The sequence below is a fragment of the Setaria viridis genome, chromosome 1 (genome assembly GCF_005286985.2).
Source record: "Setaria viridis chromosome 1, Setaria_viridis_v4.0, whole genome shotgun sequence".
Lineage (NCBI taxonomy): Eukaryota > Viridiplantae > Streptophyta > Magnoliopsida > Poales > Poaceae > Setaria > Setaria viridis.
The window spans coordinates 37,157,768-37,180,780 of NC_048263.2; the positions used below are offsets into that span (position 1 = coordinate 37,157,768).

General features: G+C 46.6%; 2 protein-coding genes across 3 annotated transcripts; one reads left to right on the top strand and one right to left on the bottom strand.

Annotated features, from left to right (window-relative positions):
• Positions 1 to 68: 68 nt before the first annotated feature.
• Positions 69 to 8,160, bottom strand: LOC117837687 (kinesin-like protein KIN-4C). Of its 2 annotated transcripts, none has more exons than XM_034717429.2 (27): positions 7,938 to 8,160; positions 7,690 to 7,834; positions 7,214 to 7,360; positions 6,960 to 7,112; positions 6,619 to 6,869; positions 6,322 to 6,494; positions 6,099 to 6,223; positions 5,890 to 5,926; positions 5,607 to 5,812; positions 5,417 to 5,530; positions 5,143 to 5,229; positions 4,871 to 5,048; positions 4,511 to 4,611; positions 4,207 to 4,305; positions 4,019 to 4,132; positions 3,840 to 3,956; positions 3,679 to 3,759; positions 3,523 to 3,594; positions 3,347 to 3,437; positions 3,210 to 3,235; positions 2,860 to 2,945; positions 2,368 to 2,427; positions 2,052 to 2,279; positions 1,807 to 1,948; positions 1,595 to 1,690; positions 982 to 1,497; positions 69 to 794 (listed from the first exon to the last, which is right to left on the bottom strand). In XM_034717429.2, exons 1-27 carry the CDS (start codon positions 7,979 to 7,981, stop codon positions 471 to 473), a joined length of 3,813 nt encoding a protein of 1,270 aa, XP_034573320.1. In that variant the 5' UTR covers positions 7,982 to 8,160; the 3' UTR covers positions 69 to 470. The 2 variants fall into 2 exon arrangements, with proteins under 2 accessions (XP_034573320.1, XP_034573312.1); XM_034717421.2 differs by having other exon boundaries at positions 4,511 to 4,620; positions 7,938 to 8,151.
• A 4,379-nt stretch (positions 8,161 to 12,539) lies between these two features.
• LOC117841732 (RING-H2 finger protein ATL46) lies at positions 12,540 to 14,672 on the top strand. The gene is made up of 2 exons (XM_072295195.1): positions 12,540 to 12,743; positions 12,947 to 14,672. The coding sequence occupies exon 2, from the start codon at positions 13,048 to 13,050 to the stop codon at positions 14,236 to 14,238; it is 1,191 nt and encodes a 396-aa protein (XP_072151296.1). The 5' UTR covers positions 12,540 to 12,743; positions 12,947 to 13,047; the 3' UTR covers positions 14,239 to 14,672.
• Positions 14,673 to 23,013: the final 8,341 nt, after the last annotated feature.

A 23,013-nucleotide genomic window follows, 5' to 3' on the forward strand; every position in this document is an offset into this window, starting at 1 on the left:
CGAAACGCTACAGTTGCGTATTTATGGCAAAACTCCCAAATTGGAAACTAAACAAGACCCTATTGACGTACCCTTTACCAATAGAATCTCTACTGATTAGATGTGCCGATCTGATGGCATTACACTTTTACCAGTAGCATATCAACCGATCAATGTCTACAACGAAGAACTCGTACAGCATTGCACAGCTTAACGGACAAAAGCTGTGTCCAAAAGGAACGGGCACCATTTACAAGATTGATGGCATAACTTAACCCACTATTTTAATGCACCATCGTTCAAAAGCGTTGCGTTCCAGCCAAAGCAGAGCTAAGGCACGTACAAGGCACATGGCGATAGAATGGGACATAACCTCATCCAAAGGGAACCCGAGAAGGGCTCCCTTCCTTCCAGAGTCGAAGGACGCCGAGGCGGCCTCCCCCATTGTCACGACAACAGACTTCCGCCGCACAGCTACTGCATGAATCACATCATCGCAACTGGTTCTCCTTCTCGGTGGCAGCGTTCTTTCGCAGCTGAGACGGTGGCCTCGTGGCAGCCGTGCTCTCCTTGGTCCCGGTGCTCACGGACTCGTCTGGCTTGGCGGCATTGCGGTCCGTGAGGGGAGGAGGGTTGCTCTCTGCGGATGCAGAAGACATGGCTCTCGGCAGCTTGAGGGGGATGTCGGCTCTGTCCCGCGGGGCAGCTTCGGTGGTCTCTGGCACAGAGGGTGGGAGAGGGACTGTGACGAGCTGAACTGTCGACTTGCGCCAGTTTTTCCTCGGTTTCTTCTTCGTCTCTGCAGTTTGGTTAACCTGAGAACAGAACAGTTGCAAACCGAGTGAGGTGATGGCACACAATGCATCAATTTTTTTAGTTGTTTTTTTTCTTTGGGTTGTTCGTTCTGCGGATGTTTGTGATCAATGCTCGGCCATTAGGTCTTTTTGCACTGTTATTTGCCAGTCTAAGCTTCATAAAAAAAGTGCGCATCACATTACATACCTCATTATTACCAATATCGGCCAAAGGCTTTCTTGTCTTTGCATCTTGCGCATCCTTCTCAGAGAAAGCGTTCTCAAGAAGCATGATTCCCTGATTGACTATCTCTGTATTATCTGAAGAATCCCTATTAGAACATTTGGAATCCTTACAACCACATCCTGGACCACAATGTGCACCTGAGCCTCTGCACTCGCACTTGTTGGTCTTGCATGATGAGAATTTTGAGCATGAGCAGCATTCTGATGGAACATCTTTGGGCAAAATGCACTTTTCATCTGTGGGCTTCTTCTCTGGTTCTGCATTTTCTTGTGTGTTTTGACAACCCAGATTAAGACTTGCATGGCTGGACACTGTTTGCCGGTGCTTTCTAACTTTTCTGGTCGGCTTTACCCAGTCTCCATCAGACTCCTCGCTCATTTTATCTTCTTCCGAGTAATCAGAGTCTGACGTGTCCATATCGTCCAACCAGTTGAAGTGGTTCTTACTATAACCAAAGTACTGAGAAGATCGAACACTCTACAAGTAGAAGGGACAGTCAGGCATATTTAACAGGTGCATATTGACTACAAATATCACCAGATGTGCTCTATATGAACTTAAGGCACAAAGATACCTTGCGCAAGGCATAAGTCTGACCATCATCTGAAACACCAGTGCCATTCCCTGAAGAACTAGCAGATTTCTTTGCATTGTTCAATGCAGTGAAAAGCTGCCAATTAGTAGAAAACCAAGTTATATCTAAATATCAAAATGCATAATATTTAGCTATTTCATACTTTGGCGTCATCAAATTTTTGCACTGTACAAAACTAGAAGAATCTTTACCTGCATATTTTGGTGGCCTAGATCTTTCACTTGCATTTCTAACTGCCTGATCCCACTATTAAGCACAACCACTTTTTCCTTCAATTCACTAATGATGTGCTCTTTTTCATTACAAGTCGCATCTTTATCCTGTACTTGACACCTAAACACAAAACATAAAATAAGAACCCCAAAACCAGGAATGTGCATCCATAAGATCCACCACAAACTGAAACTGCATTGAAGGAAAGCAATGTAGAGCATACCTTGCAGAAGATACTAACTGAAAAAGGTAGTTCATAATGTTCTTAGCCTCTGGGAGGGACCTGACATGGTGCCATCTCCCTTTACCATTGAATAAACGTTCCCGCTCCTCAGCTTCTGAAAGTTGAGAGGCCATAGACACCATAGCACTAGATGACGAGGATAGCATGTTCTCTAATGCGGAGATCCTAGAACTTCTAGCACTAGGAGACATAGCTTGAGGACAATCACTATGGAAATAAAAATTAGTAAGCAGCAATTCAGAGACTGCATCTGATATCAAATTAACACACATAAAAAACATGTAAATCATCCAACCTCATCTTGTGCTTTGATTCCTCCTTTAGTTTGGCTATTTCCTTGGATATGGCAGCTCTCCTTTTTTAAGGAAAAAAAGGCAATGTAAATAAGGAGTAATTGTGCAAAACCAATGCTGTGCGAAACATATACAGAAGACACCTAAAACTATATTATTTGAATTATAGGTCATATATTACGCAGTCAGATGTAGAAAGGAAAAGGAGGTGAATTATTAATGTGGGTATATCAAGTCATAAGGAATTTTAGAGACAGTTAATAATGCCAAATTTGGTCAGGAATTTTTAACATATTAGGTCAGTGCAAATCTTACATAGTAGCACATAATACAAGTTTACAGCAGCAGATTATTTTCAGTGCATGTTTAGATTGAATAACTACAGATCTATCTGTCTCATCATAAAAAAAGGCAGCAAGAAACAGACCACAAAACAACAAAAGCATCAGAAGATCAGGATCTACTAACTATCAACAATGTAAAATAAATCTTACTCTTGCATTTGTCGCTCGTAATATGAGCGTAGTTCATGTGCTCTTACAGTTACTTCAAGTTCATCATCGATAGCTCGCATTACAGCCTAACGACATATAAAAAAAATGTTTCAGACATTTTATAGAAGGTGTATGAGATCTAGTATTTGCATTTCGTAACAAAGATTTTTTACAATGTACAAAATAGCGGGCTATGAGATTTAGCGTAGAGCTGTGCTCAACCGCTATAGCTTCGCTATAGCCCACTATAGCGCCGCTAATTAGTACAACACTGTTGTAGCGGCAGCTAGCATCAACCGCTATAACCTCGCTATAGCCCGCTATTTCGTACATTGGTTTTTTAAGCACACCTGCATCCCCGAACCGTTCGCACCTCCTGAAAAATTAGGAAACCAAAATAGGTAGTAAAAATATCATCAGTTATGATTAATGAGCAAACGTCATCCTAAGTTTCACGAATATGAAGCCGGTGGCTTTAGCTTCCTACCATATGTTTCACGAGATGACTTCTTTGCTTCCAGCAACTCCTTCAATCTTTTTGTTGCAGCAGCAGCTTCCTCAGTTTTCCGCTGTAAGACCTACAGTTTCAAACGGGAATGTTGTAAGTGACAATCATTTTATTTTAACAAAACAGAAAGAGGGGGATAAAAAAAAGCAACTGACCATTTTCTGCCTCTGATTTAAGGCCAGGAGCTTGTGCATCTCATATTCATTTCGTCTCCCTTCCTTCTTGAGCTAATTAATGGAAATACAGCATTATCACAACTAATTCTGCGAGAAAGGAGTTTATAAGAAACAAGCACCTGCAAGAAAAATTACCTGAAGTACTTCCTTTTCACGAGCAGCCTTCCAAGATCTAAATTGTTCAGATTCCTGCTTGATTTTTTGTTGAAGTTGAACCTGCATGGAATGAAAGGCATATATATGTAAAAGGAAAAGAAAATTTAATTGGATACAGGAAAATTCAGAGGAGAAAACACCTTCTGAGATTTTATGCGCTGAATATCTTCTTGTAATCGTTTTGCTGCCTCATCACTTTTTTGTTTCTGCCGTAGAAGCTGTTGTTGAGCTTCCTGCTTTTTCTTGAGTTCAGAGACCTGCAAATGTTGCGCAGTTAGCATCTGAAGAATGGAACAAGCCTTCAGCTGAATCGACAAACCTGAGATTCAAGTGCGTTCAGCTTCTGAATATAGTTTTCTTTCAGTTTTTGAGCACTCTCATCCGTAGAAGAAGATATATTGGTTAATGCATGGCGAAGATTCTCTATTTCTTTCTATAAACAAGAAGAATGTTAATAGTGTGTCAGTAAAAACAAAGTATAATGCCAGTCAAGTAAGCTAGAAAAACCTGAAGGGCTTTCTTTTCTTGCTCCAACTCATTTAACTTCTTCTCATAATGTTGCTTGAGGACAGAGGTATCGCTCTTGGCAAATTGTTTCATCTCTGCCTATTGAAACATGAAAAGGAAGTATAATTATACTGTTCAATGTGAATCAAAATACAATATAATGGTCAAGCAGACTGAGGATAGATAATGACACATCTGTACATGTAAAATAGAACTAAATAGCGCTAGTAGGGGTCAACAAACAAGATGCTGAGAATTTATATAATTTTAAGAAACCACAATAGTCGAGGCAGAAGAATAGTACCTCCTTTTGCTGAAGTCGTTTATCTAGTTCTTGAAGCTCTTTATCCAGTTGGTCTTGCATGGATGAATGTTCTCTCTCCTTTTCTTCTTCATCAACTTCACCTGAAGATACTACAGTTATCAATGTAGAGTTTGGAATGGACACATGGTCCAAGCTGGAAAATATTCAACAGTTTTTGAACAAGTTTGGTGAATGAAAAATGTGATACAGAAAAGGTAAAGTTGATCATTGATTTCTAACATATTCAATCATAGGTACTTGGTTAGCATGCTGGTAGCAGTTAAATGTACTGAAAAAGGTCAAGTATTACAGAACAAGGCAGTTCTCTAAGTGCTTTGAGGAAATCTATCGGTGACTTACTTGAAGCATCAGGCGTTCCTACTTCACCTTCAGAACCCAGGTCATTTAGAAGAATGTCCCTTTCCATGGTTAGCTGATCATGTAAACCATGTCTGCAACCATTAGAGAAGTTTTGCCGCATCAGTTCACTCTCCAACTGCTGGATTTTCGATATGTAGCTCTTCAAAAGGTCCACATCCTTATCAGAAAAAAGAAAGAAAGAAGTTGTTGTAAGATGGTATAGCAAGGCATATATAAATCTTTTTAGAGCATGTAGATGTAATTTCACTCACTTGGCCATTATCAGCATTTTCAATATCATCCCATGACTTTCCATTCCTTGCGGATGCAATCTTCAGCATTAACTGATCCCTTTCCAACTGTGCCAATGTTTAATGAATTTATTGGTTTTCATGTCTAACAGGCTAGCTCAAGCACTATAAAACTAATTGCACATAATTTAAGACCAAACATATACTAACATGTTTCAAAGACATATACTGGACCAAGTCCAATGAAATGTTACATCATAAAACCATGACTTCCAAACAGAAACACGATAGATACCTGAGCAGCCCGTGCACGTTCTGCCAACTGCTCACAAGACAAGTCCCTTTCCTTAAGTTCATGGTTCAGCTCAGAATTTTTTAGCTCCAGTAGAGAGACCTTTTTCTGCAATAACTGATAGACACAGGAAACAAAATCAGGTGATAAAATCAACTAATTGGAACAGCCAATCAAGATAAGACAAACCTACCTGAAGTTCTTCTAACGCTGCACTCCCACTGCGTGAAAACAATAGTTCAGTTTGAAGCTGCTCCAACTGGCTCCTCAGTTTTTGCATCTCTGCTGTAGCTGGGTCACGGTTCACCACTGCTTTGTTTTGGATGTTCCGTGCACGATTGGCATATTTGAGTGTGTTTATTGTTTCTTCCGCATTTATATCTGCAGGACTAATGCATGCTGCAGGAAAAAATTTGCAAAACAAAGTGATTAAGAGCCTCCAGTACCAGGATATGTCTGAAAAAAAAAAGACCTACCAATCATAACAGTTTTGCTGTTTCCTCCAAGAGAATCCTGCAAAAACGATTTACACCCTTAGACAAGACCCATGTAAATCTGAAAGTCAAGGCATTTCTAAACAACATTTCTAAAGAAATTCAAATGATGAGGTGTGCATATATTACTAAACTATAGCGTGGAAATAGGTGCTGAGACATTACATTTACTATAAACATTAAAGTCTTACCTGCAGAAGGCGGGTTAATTTACTATCCCGATATGGAACAAATGCCCCTTCTTTCCTTTTCTTTTCATCACCTAATGCACTTATAACATTGCCAAGAGCTAGAAGGCCTTTATTTATGTGTATGCCTGTGGACATGAAATAGATGGCATTCTTAAAACCAGTTGCTCAATTATCTGATGAACTTAACTGACATGTACAAAAACATTTGGAGACCCTTCATTACCTTCTTTAAGTCTGTGTCCATCTGCTCCAGTACGTTTAGCCCTTTCAGAACCAGCAAGATCAACCAGGTGAAACTTTGAAGATAATATATCATAGTCACTGCTGGCTGACTTGTCAGATATACCAGATGTTCTCTTTTGTTCAACACATATTGTAAAGATGGCATGAGAGCGACTACAGATAAGCAGCACCATTCAAATAAAAATTATCAGAACCTAAGATAGCAAACAAACAGAACAGAAATGTACTCTGCACTAATGGTCCTCACACAAAGGGACTTCATGTATGTACAGCTTACCTTGACTGCCTATTCATATTTGTGCTTGCTGTTGCACGCGATGAGGAACCACGTATCAAATATGATGCCATTTCCTCTTTTGACTTCACCTCAGCCTCTGTGACACCAGCAAGGGTTATGCCTCCGGTTGCAGTCTCTCGAATTTGAATCGGCACTCTGGCAGGTGCTGATGGTTTCGCTACAGAGACTGAATCAAGTCTTGCAGCAGCATGATTTGAATCGAGCAAATCAAAGACTTCTTCCTTGAATATCTGAAATACATAGCAGCAAACCACAGAATGATACCAAGCTAACAGCTGCTGGTACAAATAAGAAAGAGGCAACTGCTATAGCTATCTTACCTCAATAAAAGACACCCTAATTAAAAACTCCGTGCCATCCTTTGAGGCTTCAACTTTTCTGAATATTGTCTCCATAACTTGAGGAATTATCCCTCCACAGTTACCCTCGCCACTATAATCAGTACCCATTGTATATGTCTTGCCAGAACCCGTCTACAGTTGCCAAAGACCAGCAACTAAGTAACAGAATAATCATCTAAAAGACAGTAAGCCTACCAAGACACAATTAATTTCATCATACAACAGAATTGTACCTGCCCATATGCTAGAACAGTAGCGTTGTATCCACTGAACAATGCATCAATCAGCGGTCTCACACATTGCTCGAATATAAATGATGATGAAGGGCCTGAGTTGCCATATACGTGATCAAAGGTGAACACATGCGGCCCAATTTGAACCTGAAATAGCACATAAACAATTTATCATCCATCTGAAGTTCTGAACCTACAAGCCATTTCAAAAAAATGGATTTCCTGACAACAGTAGCAAATATTAAGTTCAGATACATTCAGCGCTGTGATCCAACAGGTATAATTTGCATTTCCAGAAAACAAATTACTAGCGTCAACATTGTGGAATAATAAAGAACAGTCTCGAAATCAGCAAATACGATGGTCCTGAGAATAAATCCTCCATCACTCATCTCCGTACCCAAGTCACAGAAGCATCAATTCTCCCCAGAAGATCACGTCGAATCAGACACAACCAACATCAAATAAATCGGTACCTGCGGTTCGCCGGGCGTGACGGTGACGCAATCCGTGCAGCCGTCCTGCAGCTCCATCGTGATGAGCGGCCTGATGTTGACGGCCACCTTCACGCTGTCCTTCTGCTGGTGCGCGGCCGCCGCCTCCGGAGTCTCCATCGGAACCCTAACCACGAATTCCCCAAATCGATCAGACCAGAAAGAGAAAATACCCCAAAATCGCCGCCAGAAATGCCCCAAAATCGCCCCCAGAAATGCGAGAAGATCACCTCAAACCGGCGGATCTGACCGGATTGACGACGCTCTGCGACATGCAACGACGAGCAGCACTTGGGTTGGGGGGGATCGAGGATGCGGCGAGCTTAGCTAGGGTTGGGGATCGATCGCCCCCTCGAGAAGAGAGAGGGGAGGGGGAGAGAGGGAGAGAGGGGCGGAATGGCGAACGGGTGAGAGCGAGAAGCGCCCGCCCGAAGGATTTCGAAAAATTAGGGCGTCGCCGTCGCGTGACCTGCGGCGGCTACCTCCTCTTAATGTAGACCGTGTCTATGGACCGATCTCTAAATGGTGCGAAGGCCATGGACCCATATGGATGACCACGCAAGCGGTGGTGTATGGACTAGGTGTATGGAAGTTCTGTGTCAGGTGATAGAAAACGGGGCCGCACCGAGCTGGAGAAGGCTGGACGAACCTGGTCTATGTGCACGGGGCATCTGCGCCGTCAAACTGATCCATTTCCCCATCAATTCCTTGGGTGGGTGGGTACCGGTAGTCTATGGACGTGGTCTACGGGTGTATGAGGAGGTGGTGGCCCCAGATGCAGCTGCAGGCAACTCGACCTTTTGGATGCGATTTCGAATTCAAACCAGAGGAAGTGACGCCCATGGGAACGGCTCTTTTTGTTGGGCACTGCCTTGTTGGAAGGAATCTCGAAGTTTATTGGATCAACAACTTGACATTGAGCCAGCCGTGGGGTCAAACCCCCTGCCCAGTAGCTCAAGTTTAGATCGGGCTCAATCTCAATCGGGCCTGAGTGTATGTCACCCATGCAATTTGTTTGAGCCTAGTGTCACTCGACGCTTCAACAATGAGCCTAGTGTCACCCATACTTGAGTTTTGATGGAAGGTTAGATTTAGTTTCTAGTTACTCGAACTAGGCTCGAGGGCCTCCTTGGAACGAAGGATTAGAAAACATAAAAATAGGAAGAAACGTAGGAATGAGATGTGAATGTAGTAGTAAAATAGAGGATAGGAAAAACATAAGAAATTGATAGAAAGGGTAGGAATTTATATCGCAGGAATTAGAAAATATCCACGTAATAAAACCACATTAGACCTAACATCAATTATTTTCTTTTAACCATAATTGCACGTGGAACATTGTACGTCACCCAAGATCAGTTCTAACATGGCAAAAAGGAATAATCGGAAAAAAACAAGGATCTTCTTCTTAATTTGCCTCTTAATTTGCTCAGCCTTATCCTCTCATTCAGCACATTGTTCCGCATTCCTCTCGTTCAGAGGGCACTCCTGTGGTGGCGGCGTGAGCTCATCAACGACGGGGCGGCAAAGTGAAGGCAAGCTTGAGATGCGGTGTGGGCCGACCGGCTGAGGCACGGCACTCGAGCTCCTCAGCAGTAGATCAAGCTCGAGCTACGCTGACACTGCGAGATCCAGTCAAGCTCCTTGCGGTGGATCCGGGGAAGTCTGGCATGGAAGATGCCTTTGGCGACGGAGCATTTACCAGAGCGGGTTAGCCTCTCTATCACATGTAGGAAGATTTTCCAAGAGCTCCGAGTGGATATTTTCTTCCTCCGTTTCGTGCAGGAACACAATACTTTCCAGAGGAATGGCGAGCGTGGTTCCTCCGTTCCAAATGCAGTGTGATGTCATCAAAATACAGGAAATGCATTCCTTTGAAATTTCTTTGGAAATCCTCCATTCCACACGAGGCCTGAGATCTGGATCGTTAGTTCTTGTTTTTGAGAACTCACGCTTGAGCCCAGTGGAGGACGTAGAGATTGCCCAGAGCCTGGGCAGAAACTGCAGTACGCAGACGTGCAGTAGTGCTTGTCTTTGTTTTATGCTGTGCTAAAGGTATTTTTTTGCCCGGCTCAACTGCCTACGTGCAAACTGCCATGCACCTATGCTCAGGGAGCCGGGCAGGCGCCCAGGTTCGCCTGGCCTGGGTCCGCCCCTGCTTGAGCCTTTATAGCACGATTACTGTGGACACACGAAGATAAGTTATCGTGTTTTTTTTAACTTATCATTGATCAATTTAGATCAACGATGTTCATTTTGACTTATCTTCAAGGTAAATATCCTTTTAGATCAGTTTAGGAGCGTTTGCAAGGTAAATATCCCAAATTGATCTCGTTACTTCCATACTATCATTGATGAAAATAACAAGAAAAGGTATCTAAGGGTCTGCTTGGTAGAGCTCCATCTGATTCTCTATGGGAGCTGATTCTCTAAGAGAAGTGATTTTGTGGCTGAAAATGATTATCTTTGATTCTTTAACATAAACTCTTAAAATCAGGATGGAGAATCACTTCACATAATCAGGAGAAGCTATTTTTTTCCAGCTCCCAGCCTCTTAGTTCAGTTCGGAGAATCACTTCACAGAATCAGCGGAGAATCACTTCTCTCTGAAAAACTGTTTGGCAGAGCTTCCGCTAGATTCATCAGAGAATCAGCTCCGGGAGCTCTGCCAAACGCACCCTAAATCATTTTAAATTTCACAATTTTTTCCTTAAAATAAAAGAATACGATATTGTATAAGTAGATACGACATTGATATTATTTTAAAATTTTAAAACGAAACTATACTATCGGCAACACCTCGAACTTTATCGAGGGTATATTTTACCATAGCATAGTACATGCATAGCAACGTCTAATCTATATTTTACAAGTCACATATTTGATTCCCTACGCCCATTGATATTTGCAAAGCTTGGAAAAAAATGTGAATTATTATCATCGGCACATTATTGTCAAAGTAAAGCTCGAAAACAATCGGAGGAGCCTAACATCATCTTTGTTTTCACCATATTTTTTTTCATTTTCGTGGTTATCATTTTCATTTCCTATTTTCCCTGAAAAGGGGAAACCAAAACTAATAAGCCCCGCTAAACAAGATTTTCTATTTTCACTTTCATCCTAGCATACTATTGAAGTGCATCATATCACAACTATATCCATGCATTCCTCATATTGTATGGGAGGACGCATCTACATGCATCCATTCAACATTCTAAAATGAGCTCTACAATTTTTAACCGAATTTTAGTTGAATGTGACTACGTGAGTTCCTTTTAATATTTTGTTTCTAGGCAATATACTTTTTGTCTAGCATGGAAGTTTTAGAACCATTCTTGGGTCTCAGCACCCCATCAACCTCCATTTGCTTCGGTGTGCTCCTCAAAGAATGCGTGATAGCATAGGATTGTATTGAGCATGTTTGGATCGAAGGAAATAATGGATAAGTGGAGCGGTTGCATTTTTGGAGGAAACAGGTGTTTGCGACGAATGTTTGGCTGACCCATTTCTTCTGGAAAATCCGATCTTTCCTATGGTTTTAAAGGACTTTCCCTGACTTTCTTTCCCACACAGAAATCCACTTTTCTTTTGCTATCCAGTTCTGTAATCCAAATAGGTCATAGGAGCATTTTGGAAGTCTGCTCAGATGCAGTTACATGTAGATAGAAAACCAGTGAAAGCCGCTGCTTATAAATAGGTCATAGGAGCATTTCGTTTTGGAAGTCTATTGCTGCGACCCAGTTGCTCTGGTTCAGTCCAGGACGCTCCTCTTTTTCTTTTTTTGAAAACTACAGGACGCTCCTCTCGTGCTCGTGATGAATGACCACGGCAATTACATGTGCAGCAAAGCGAAGCCGCTGGCGCCTTGCACATTCTTACGGCAAAACGGCCAAAACTCGCTCACATGCCACGGAGCTCAGCCGGTTGGCCCCTCCCGTGTTGCCGAGCAGAGAGCTATGCAGGTCCCAGGCGAGAGTGACATCTGACACTCGGTCACACGACATGGCCTATAATTGCTCTGAACTCGCTGTTCCTTTGTGTCTGGAGCTTTTGCAGCGCCAAACTGCCATGGTCCATCGATCCACAGCAAGTCAAAATTCGTTGACAGGTTGGACGGCCCTCTTCCCGGGAAGACCAAAGGGGTGTTTGGATACACCACGCACCTGTTACATTGTATGTTTGGATACTAATTAGAAGTATTAATCATATGTTAATTACAAAACTAATTGCACAGATGGAGTCTAATTCGCGAGATGAATCTATTAAGCCTAATTACTCCATGATCCGACAATGTGATGCTACAGTAACCGTTTGATAATGATGGATTAATTAGGCTCAATAGATTCGTCTCGCGAATTAGCACATGGTTCCGCAATTAGTTTTATAATTAGCTTATATTTAGTACTCCTAATTAGCATCCAAACATTCGATATGACACTGCTAAAGTTAGCACCTAGTGTCCAAACAACCTCTAAACTGCTAGGTATACACATTTCTTGCTCCGGTGAACGAGGCCACGAGGCCCGGTAGGCTGGTGCCAAGTGCCATAGTTAAGCCAATCACGCGCGAGGAATTTACAAAGGAACCACCCAGGCGCCGTTGCGAACGCCGGGGGCCGGGGCGGAGGCGCGGTCGCTGGCTTCCTCCTGCGGTCCTGCCAGGCTTGCCGCTACGTTTGGCGTCGCGTGGCCTCGAAGGCCGCGATCCACGAAGTCAAACCGGAGCTGCACGTCTGCCGCGGCGTGCCACCGGTCCGACCTACAGCGGCTACGGGGTCCGTGTTTCCCATGGGCACCGAGACCTGTGAAAGGTGAGGTAGCGGCCGAAAGCGACGCGCACCCGCCCCCCGCGTCCACCCCCACCCGAAGCACGAAGCCAACCAAAAGCCACGCTCTCGCCGCCGCCTCCTCCTCCTCCTCCGCGGCCACCGCCCCTTTCCCTTCCCTTCCCTTCCCTGCACGTCCGTGTCCGCTGTCACCACCGGCCCCGGTCGCCACCACTGTCACCTCAGCGGAGCCGCCCTCCTCCTCGAATTCGTGGGTACCTCGCTGCTTCCCTCTCTCCGCAGTCATCCCACTTCTGCTGATCCGGGCTCCACCCCGGAAGTGCCCACGCATTTTGGCCTCTAGTGCTTGGAGCCTTCTCGGTTGCACCAAATTTGGCCTTTTTAGGTGGGGAGCTCCGATCTTTTCAGCTACAGATTTGATTTCCTGGGTTCTTGGCTGGGTTTGTGCTGCAGATTTGCATATTATTGGGCTCGGACGATTACTGCTGAGCCGTCCTCTCCCCATCCGATCAGATGAGCTGTGGGTGCCTCTTCCCAATCCGAGATTGCAGGAGATGGTTGTAACAGTAGCTTCGTCCCAATCTCCTTCTACGCCCCTATCCCCCAGCCTCCGGGGCTTCATCAGGGACGCGCCGCCCTACAGCACCCTGTCCCCGCCGCAGGTGCAGACGGCTGGTGTCGGCGGTGGCGGCGGCGGCGGCAATGGGAAGATCAGCCCTGCGGTGCTGTTCATCATAGTGATTCTTGCGGTCATCTTCTTCATCTCCGGGCTTCTCCACCTCCTTGTGAGGCTACTGATGAAGAAGCAGCACGGCCGTGGTGCCGGCATGGGGGAGTCTGCTGCGTCGCCGCACCGTACAGGGGCGCGGGACGCGGCGATGGACCGGCAGCTGCAGCAGCTGTTCCATCTGCACGACTCTGGGCTCGATCAGGCGTTCATTGACGCGCTGCCTGTGTTCGCGTACCGTGAAATTATTGGTGGCAACAAGGAGCCGTTCGACTGCGCGGTGTGTTTGTGTGAGTTTGATGGGGAGGACAGGCTCAGGCTATTGCCGGTGTGCGGGCACGCCTTCCATCTGCAGTGTATAGATACTTGGCTACTGTCCAATTCGACATGCCCACTTTGCCGTAGCACGCTCTTTGTTCCCGGGATGACAATAGAGAACCTGCTGTTTGATTTTGATGAGAGGTTGGAGGAGGAGCCTCTACCGGAGGAGTGTGAGGATGGATTCCAAGTTTCCAGGCAGAAACCCATTGATGAGGAGCAGCCGGTGGCCGAGAAGAGGGTGTTTCCAGTAAGGCTTGGGAAGTTCAAGAATGTTGGAAATCAGGGTGCCATCGGTGGTGTGGTTGGCAATGGCAATGCAGCTGGTATAGTGAGCAGGGAGCCAGGGGAGAGCAGCAGTAGCAACTTGGATGCAAGGAGATGCTTCTCCATGGGCACTTACCAGTATGTTCTTGGGGCTTCTGAACTTCGAGTGGCTCTCCAGCCAGGTCGCGGCAGAATTGGTGCAAGCAACAGGTTTAAAGGAAGAGCTGCTGCTGGCTTAAGTTCTCTCAACTCTGACATTATGGAGGGCAAGAGGATTTGTGCGAGGAGCAAAGGCGAGAGCTTCTCTGTGTCAAAGATTTGGCAGTGGTCTAGTGTGAAGGGCAAGCTGCCAGCTCCTCAAGACACGTTCGCAGATACAGGGAGTCTACCATGGATGAAAAGAAATGCTGCTGGAGATAAGTTAAATATGTGACTCTGTCTATAGTCCTTTAGTTCTTTTTTTTTTTTTGGCCTCATGTTGGCTGCTAAATTAGCTATTTCATCTGATTTAGGGTATCTCAGCGCTCATCAAAATGATCATTCTCATCAAGGGATAATTTTTGACAGGCTTGCTATATATCACGTAATTGTTTGTAATTGTTCACAATGGTATTTTCGTGTTTTTGGTATCCCAGAAATTCTATTCAGAAGCCTAATCATATCACCATACGTGAAGCATCAATTTCTACTCTATTTGTGTTCTTGATTCTGTAATTTCATTGCGTGCAATTATCAAAAAGGAGATTGTATTAATCTACAGTGCGATACATATCTAGACCATTACAGTTATTTCCTTAATGGACTTCTAGTTATCCGAAGAAACAATTTATTCACTTGTAGAACCTGTTATTTTTATTACACCATTTACATTCTGGTTTTTGATATTATAGATCTCAGTTGGGGTTCTAAATTGCAAGCCTTTATTCCTTAAGTCCAAACCTCTGAGGCAGTAGGCATAATTTCTTCTGGCATGGATGACACAATATGTATCACTGCAAGTACTAGGACCCTTTTACGATGGTATGATCAACAAAGGTTCCTCATTATTACAAATTGATGTTTTACCTCATTTCATGGTTGAGAACAAGTTTTGAGGGGTATGGCAGCAAACATGGATTTTATTTACTAGCCCACTGTTATTTGCTTCCTTGCTTTGACAAACAAGTAGCATTTTAAGTTTTCTCTTTAGAATCAAGATGTGAATGAACTTAGCCCTATTAATTTTTGCAGAGTGTGTGTAGAAAGTGTTGTCATGGGTATAAGTTGTTAGAAAGATAGCACATACATTGGAAGTTAGTTTGGCATCCTTCTTGAAAACATCTATTTCTGAACAAGGGGTCTTCCTAAAAAGTACACTTAGAAGAGTTTTCCAGTTTGGTATACCATCTGCGTTTGAAGAAGGAATATGAAGTTGTATGACACCATTGTTATTTTTTTTGGGGGTGCTAGGGTAGGGTGGGGTGAACCTTTTTGCTTGTTTACCCTCTATAAACCATTGCTAATTGTAAAATTATATATTATTCACTACTTGCTGATGTGATAAGTAGTAAGAATGATGCAGGATAAATGAAGGGACTTTAATTCTTTTTTTACCAGTGGCTTTACATCCAAGTTACCACCTCCCTTTTGCTTCATCACCTTTAAGCTTTCATATCTTAACTTCCAGAACATCCTTATGGATCTTCTAATCCTCTTTTTCAATAATCAACTATTACTCACATGGTAGAATAACATCTTCTTTTGTTATTGTAGAAAGCAATGAATGATGCTTTTCTTCATTCTGGCACTGTCTGAAACACTTGAACAAATGAGGGCTTTTTGAGTTATGACGGAAGTATCATGTCTAAGATTAAAATTGCTTTTGCCCATACCACTCTGAACTTTGAAAACCTTCTAAATATAATTATGAGTGTTGTAGCTGCTGGATGCCCCTTAACTGTTTTATCTTTTTCTTTCATTTGTCCAGTAACAGTTGGTTTGATTAATATGCCTGTCAAACTCAGCATAGATGTTGCTAGCTCTTGATTCTGTTCAATTTTAACAGCCATTGTGTCTTACTCTGTTCACCTGGTCAGTGTGTCATGCCTGCAAGTGTTGTGCATCGACTCAAAGATTGCACCACCTTTCGCTTATCGCACCAGGTGGTGGTGACTAGGTTTCTAAGTGGACTGAAGGTTTGTCATCCTACAATATTAGTATTCTGATGCCAGAGTAATACCGATAGCTGATAGAAGGCCAGTAGCGGCATGGAAGCCTATATAATGTCATTATGATATTCTCATCTTTGGATTATTTAATCATAGCAGAAGGAAGAAGTGCCAGCCATCACATACCTGCACTAACTAAGCACCAGGCGTTACCGACAAGATTCCAGCATATGGCTTCCGTGATCTGAGCTAGTAAATCATTGGTTTGCAAATGATGAGCGTCCTACCTGATAATATACAGCTCATGCAATCATTAGCAAGATGCTAATCCGGCAGCATTATTGTTTGCATCATTGCTTCGGTTGCTGCTATTTGATCTCGTATCTGATACTGTGATACAGCTAGTTTGAGATTTGTTCCTCGGTGAGAGATAAGGGTACTCACATGTACCCACCGACCAGGATACTAATCGGTCCTGACAGGTGGACCTGCCCGATTACACCGTGCGGGTCAAGGCATGAAGATACGTGGAGTACAAGTCCGGAGGCCGGACGAACGGATTGTACCTGGATATCATGTGATACTTGTTGTAAACCGACTCAAATTGCTTTCCATGTAACAACCGACTAGGATTAGATTCTATCCGATTGTAAACCTAGGTCGTCAGCCTATATAAGGCAGCTAGGGGCGCTCCCCGAGGGTAACGCACATTGACTCTTCACATCCCATGCCAGCAATACAATCCACCAGAACACCGGACGTATGGTATTACTCTTCGGAGGCCCGAACCACTCTAATCCTTGCGTCCCTGTGTTACCATTCGAGTTCTTGATCTTACAATCTCCCCCGCCTACAAATCTATCACCTGGGCACCCCCTGGTGGACTGCCGGGTACTAAATCCGACTGTTGGCGCGCTAGGTAGGGGTGATCGTGAGATCCTCCCCAACGAGCTCGATGCCATCCCGCCCCGGCGTCTTCTTCCCCGAGAGCATGAAGGGCTTCCTCGCCAATCCGATCCAGCTCGAGCATGCCAGTGGACTTTGACTCCACCGCCTCCTTCGCCGACTCGGCATCCGTCACCAGCTCGGCATCCGTCGGATCTACATCGACGGACCAAGATATTCACCCGAGGATCATCATGCCGTTTGCCCAGCAGGTCGGCGATCTCTCTCTCTCTCTCTCTCTCTGAGGGTCCCACACATCCTCGCGGCAATCTGCCCACCCACGCCCTCCGATCTAATCGCGGGGCCAGATCGCATCAGCAACACCATTGCTCAGTGCATCAAACTCTCTGAGGCGGCACTACGCCCCAGAAGGTCGGCGTAGGGCTCTCCTCGCGCCCCTTTTGGCATCAAGAACTCAGCTACTGTGTTTTTCGAAAAACTCATGCAGTCTTTCCAGATCCAATCTGACGACCCACCCGAACCCACCCAGTTTCCGGATTATGGCGAGTTCCAGGTCCCTCGCCTCGCCCTAACCCCAAACCCTTATGGCGAGGGCGATGATGGAAGCTTTACATCATAAGATCGGGAAGTCTTCGCTGTCTCCGCCGATGAACCCCTCGTGATGGCGAAACTTCCTCCCAGAAGGAAGGGCGCAATGAGAGGAATCGAGACCGCGGCAGGCACCGCCAACAGGAACGAGTTGAGCAAGCTCATCAGTCGTGTGCCGCCCCCATAGCGGCCGGCGCACCGCTTGTCCCGCTGGCACCCAACAACGCTGTCAACGGTGGCCAGGACAATACAAGAGGTCAGCAGAGGGGTCCTAACCCCCTACGTGCTCGAATCTACAGGCCGACTTAGAACAAACTGGTCACGACATCTTCACCACACCCCAGGCCAACCTGGGGGCTTTCTTTGCCGATCTGGAAAACCTTCCAGATTTAGAGCAACTGCAGCGGATTCAGGCGCAACTCCGTGTCACTAACGCTCAAGAACCCGATCATCGTACTCTAGATCTACATCTACCCAGCAGAACGCTCAACACATGTTTTCTAAGCAGAAGGCCATAGGATCATCACCCTGGGCAAACAATTCATAGGATCCGAGTTCTGGGATTTTTGCTAGGATAACGTCATCGATGTATACTAGTCCTAAGTAGCTCACCCACGTTGTAACGGCCAGGTTGAACGTGCGAATGGGATGGTCCTCCAATCCCTCAAGTCTCGCATCTTTGACGATGCATCCAAGTACGCCACCAGATGGCTATGCGAGTTACCCCACGTCATTTGGGGCCTCCGGACTCAAAAGAGTCGGGCCACCGAGTACACCTCATTCTTCCTCGTCTACAGCTCAGAGGCTGTACTGCCAACAGACGTAGCCTTTGGTGCCCCACAGATTCAATACTACGAGGAAGAGGAAGCAGAAAAGAGTCGGTAGGTCGACATCGACAGCCTAGAAGAGCGTCGTGCAACGGCCCTCATCCAACATGCGCAGCACGAGCAGCAGATTCGACACTACCACCATAGGAACATCCAGGAACACTCATTCAATGCCGGCAACCTAGTGCTCCGCCGGATCCAGTCCACCAAGGACATGCATAAGCTGTCGGCCCCATGGGAGAGCCCTTCATCATTAAAAAAGTCATCCAGCCTGACACTTATCGGCTGCAGTGGGTGGACGGCTCAGGCGTCCCCAACCCATGGAACATTCAACACCTACGACGCTTCTACCCTTAGGACATTAAAGCTATGTACTCTTTATACATTTTACATTGAATAAATAAAACTTCAGAGATTCCTTGCATACCTACTACCTTCTCGCTTCCTTACACGATCCCTTACTCATGCTCGGGGGCTGTCCGACCTGATTACATACCATACCCTCGCTATTATGATCAGAGGCTTCCCCCATTACGTGCCGACCTCCGGGTCTAACCCTTTCTCCTTCCCCTTCCACGGCAAATGCGACTAACTCGTGTGGATGGCGTCCTAACTCGCAAAACCTAGACAACTTTGCGTCCGTCCCTTCTACAAGCTCGAGATCCGCTCTCAGCAGAGTGCTAGCCAGGCAAGGCTGGGCATTTAACGGCTATAGGCCTAATCTACTCGATGTCGTGTCGTATACACCAAAGGGCGGGGGATGCTTTCCTTTTTCACAAGTCATCTTGTTGGGGGTAATATTAACTACCTCCTAATGACCCTCAAAATAACAATCATGAAGGCCCAGGCCCACCTGCGGTGAAGACGATTGCCGCCGGCCCAGCATGAGCGGAGAGCATCACGCTCCGCCTCGCCCGACCCAGGGCGTAAGGGGTCGGACTCATCCGGGTCCACAATACAAGTATCCGCCTCGGGCGCAGACTAGAAGATAAGGGTGCGGATCTCGTGGGTCCCCCGTCGATCTCGCCATAAATGCGCCGCGGCTCTGGCGCGCAGAAAGGTGCCCGCGCCCCTCGATGTGACCTGCCACAAGTACCCAAGCACGATCGCACAGCACAGGCTACAGTGGTCGCGGCTCTCTCTGATTCGCTACAGGGCACTCATGGCCTGCGCCGCCCGGCACTGGAGGGAGCTCCGCCCGTTCTCGCGCCCCGCGTATCTTGCGACAGGGACGCGATGTCCGTGTCCCACTAGCCGCAAGCAGAACAGCAGGGTCAGCCGTCTCTCCCCCAACGTGCACAGTCGCCATGGCCGAACACCATCATCATGCCTGGCGGCAGCAGTCGCCAGGGGGATTGTCGACAGGATCCGTAGATAGCCGCCCTCCCCCGGTGGACGCGCTGACAGGAGCCGAAGGCTGGAGCAGGAGGCAGCGACCCGGGGGCTTGATCCTTCTTCTTGTTTTTTTACTTTACTTAGCTTATCTCTTTTACTTCTCCACACACCTGGCTCATCTGTAACCCTGAGCTCTCCTTGTGCTATAAAAGGAGAACCGGGGGCCCTAGGACAGGAGGACTCTCAAGCCAACAGAACACACACACTCTCCTCTAGAGCATCAGTGCACACCCAAGAGACTTGGGACCGGCTCCCTCTCTCGCCTGCCTGTAACCCCTACTATAGACCCCGCGTGGGCAACACGAGCAGCTCCCGATACTGGACGTAGGGCTTTCCTCGCCCGAACCAGCCTAATCCCGTATCTTCCCACACCACCATCTGTCGGGCATACACCCCAGGCCCACGAGTAGACCTTGGACGGCCCACCGTGGGGTGTACTCGGACATGATCAGAACAAGGATGGGCATATCCTACTCGGACTAGTCAAGTATGTTTATGGAAAACTACTCGTGCCTTACCGAGTAGAACTATGTAATAGTACCCAACTAGGACTCAGACTTGTAACCCTGCCCTCCCGTGTATATAAGGGCGGGCAGGGACCCCTCTCAAAAACAACTCCGGTTCATCAAATACAAACCAACACACAGGACGTAGGGTATTACGCGATCTAGCGACCCGAACCTATCTAAATCGTGTTCCTTGCGTCACCATTGATTCCTTGATTCTCGATGACCCTTACCGCACAAAAGACCACCTAGGGTACCCCCTAGGTGGGTTGCCGGTCTAAAACACCGACACCATCCAAAGCCTTACGCGCATAAAAGAAATTTACTAGCCGTAGTCTTGATCCGCTAATCTTGACAACAACACATCTAATCATCCATAATCCGGAACAGATTGATACACTACAAGTTTTGTTTTACAGGTCCAGCTTCTTAACAATGATCTCCGCCACACCACTAAACTCCTCGGCCAGTTCCGGGAATTTCCTCGCGTCGAAGTCCACTACAACCCCTGCACCAGCACGCTCCAGAGGAATCCGCGGGAAGTGCATCTTTAGTACCGCTAAGACATTCTTGGCGTACTCCACCGCGGTTTCCTTCAGCAACTCTTTTACCCGGTCAGGCGCACTCTTAAGGTGATCGAGAAGTGGCGTCGGCACGACCGGGTCGGCTTCCGATTGGACCATGTACATCACAAAACCGGCTGCCCTACGCAGACCTTCCAGCTCCACCTCATGCCCTGTAATCACCAATTGGTCACGCTGAAGACTTTGCATCATGGAGACTAAGCATCGGTCAGCATCCGTGCGCAAGACGGCCTCATAAGCCAATCTCTGCGACACTACATATTGAGGTTGAACTGCCACATCATGATCTTGCTGGAGCCGGGCATTCGCCGCCTCGCACTCCCTGAGGTCCTACCTGAGCGTCTACTCCCTCGCATCGGCGTCTGCCCATCAGAATAACCACACATAAGGACCAGGAGTTTAGGATCAAAACCAAGCCAACAGGTCAGAGCAACGTACCTTTTAACTGCGCATCAAGGTCACCCTGGATTTCCTTGGTTATCCATTTCTATTCGGCAAGCTACCGATCCTTCTATCTGAGTTGCTCCGCGGTGTCCTCCTTGGCCCTCTTGAGGTCAACCTCAAGCTGCTGCACGTTAACACGGTACTCCTCGGCTCACTGAATCGCGTCTGCCCTCTTGTGTGCACGCGCGGATTGATTCCGCCCACATATTCAACTCAGCACACCGCAAAGAAATGAAACCCAGTTGCAGATCTCCAATGGTGGTTGGCGTACTTACATATAACAATTAAAAGACCTTGGAAGACGTCCGCTGCAGCTCGGCAAGATCCTTCTTGTCTTCCAACACGACCCCAACAAGGCTTGTCCCGGAGAAGTCTAAGGTGTCCGAACTATCACTTTCTTGCATATCCACATCGGCGTCCTCAGCGGCCCTCTCTGGCAGTGGATCATCCCTGGGCAGCTCCTCCAGGTGGGATGTATCTCCAACTCTTTCACCAGTCACTTCTGCAGCCCTGGAGCTGGGTGCAGCAGCATCTGTAGCAACCGCACTCGAAGCCGCAGCATCCCAACCACACCCTGCTATGGCACTGGAACTTGCACCGCTTCTCCTCCAGCATGGCGATTTTGGTCCTCACCGGCCTCTGGAGGCGAGGAGTGATGAAGGATGCGGCCGCTCACTCCTTCATCATAGGACGAACCAGCAGTCGGCTGCGTATTGGACTCATCATCCAGCATGGCATTTCTGTATCATTGGTACAAAAGGCAACTTGAGAAAGACACGCAACAAAAGAACCACGAGACGGATAATATAACCAGATTACACTTACATGGTGCTCTATTTCACCCGGAACTTGGGACGCAAGGGTGGTGGTGGTGCCAACACGTCTTCACTTGGTCTCCCCCATGGATCTCCGCCTTCAGCTTCTCCTTGATCCGCTTCGCATCGGCTGTAGTCGTCTCAAGGAGCTCGGCCTTCTTCTTCTTAGCGGCCGAGCTCGGCGAGTCGGACTCCTCATTGTCGGGCATGCATCCCAGGCCCACGAGTAGGCCCTGTGCGGGGTGTACTCGGACGTAATCAAGGCTCGGGGGCTACGCAACAATGGAGCGTGGCCCACTCGGACTCCCGGAGACTAGTCGAGATACATATAGAAACTACCGTCTACACCGAGTAGGACTCTGTAACTGTATCCGACTAAGATTCTAAACCTGTAACCCTGCTCCCCCGATCATATAAGGGCGGGCAGGGACCCCCTCAAAGATAACTCATCCAAGTTCAATACAATCAACACACATGACGTAGGGTATTACGCGATCTAGCGGTCCAAACCTGTTTAAATCGTGTTCCTTGCGTCACCATCGACTCCTTGATTCTCGACAACACCCACCGCACAAAAGACCACCTAGGGTACCCCTAGGCGGGTTGCCAGTCTAAAACACCGACAGCTGGCGCGCCAGGTAGGGGCGGTCGCCGAGTTTCTCCGCGCGAGTTCAATGGCACCTGTCATTATCAAGCCTGCTTTCACCTTCGAGGCAGGTGCAACCTTTATTTTCGGATCTTGGCTCTGCATCGCCGACCGCGCTGGATTGTTTCAGCGTCAGATCATCAGCATCCAGGAGAAGAAACCTCTTGACGAAAACTTTCCTCAGCAAAAAACGGGGGATTTTGTCAAGAAAAGCCAAAGTTTCAAAGTCAGCGACACCGAGTTCGACTACGCTTTGGGCTCGACCCCAGCTCGGATTAGTCGACACAAGCCGAAGCTCCAGTCACTTCGCAAGTTGACTTCAACTCAAAAATGATTTCCATACGGACTCC

Bases quoted from the DNA above. Each gene is read 5' to 3' on its own strand.
- LOC117837687 (XM_034717421.2), bottom strand. From the start codon at position 7,981: ATGTCGCAGAGCGTCGTCAATCCGGTCAGATCCGCCGGTTTGAG. The intron at 7,361-7,689 runs GTACCGATTTAT...GTGCTATTTCAG, and splicing joins TCACGCCCGGCGAACCGCAG to GTTCAAATTGGGCCGCATGT. The intron at 4,133-4,206 runs GTTTTTCTAGCT...TCTTGTTTATAG, and splicing joins AAGAAAAGAAAGCCCTTCAG to AAAGAAATAGAGAATCTTCG.
- LOC117841732 (XM_072295195.1), top strand. From the start codon at position 13,048: ATGGTTGTAACAGTAGCTTCGTCCCAATCTCCTTCTACGCCCCTATCC.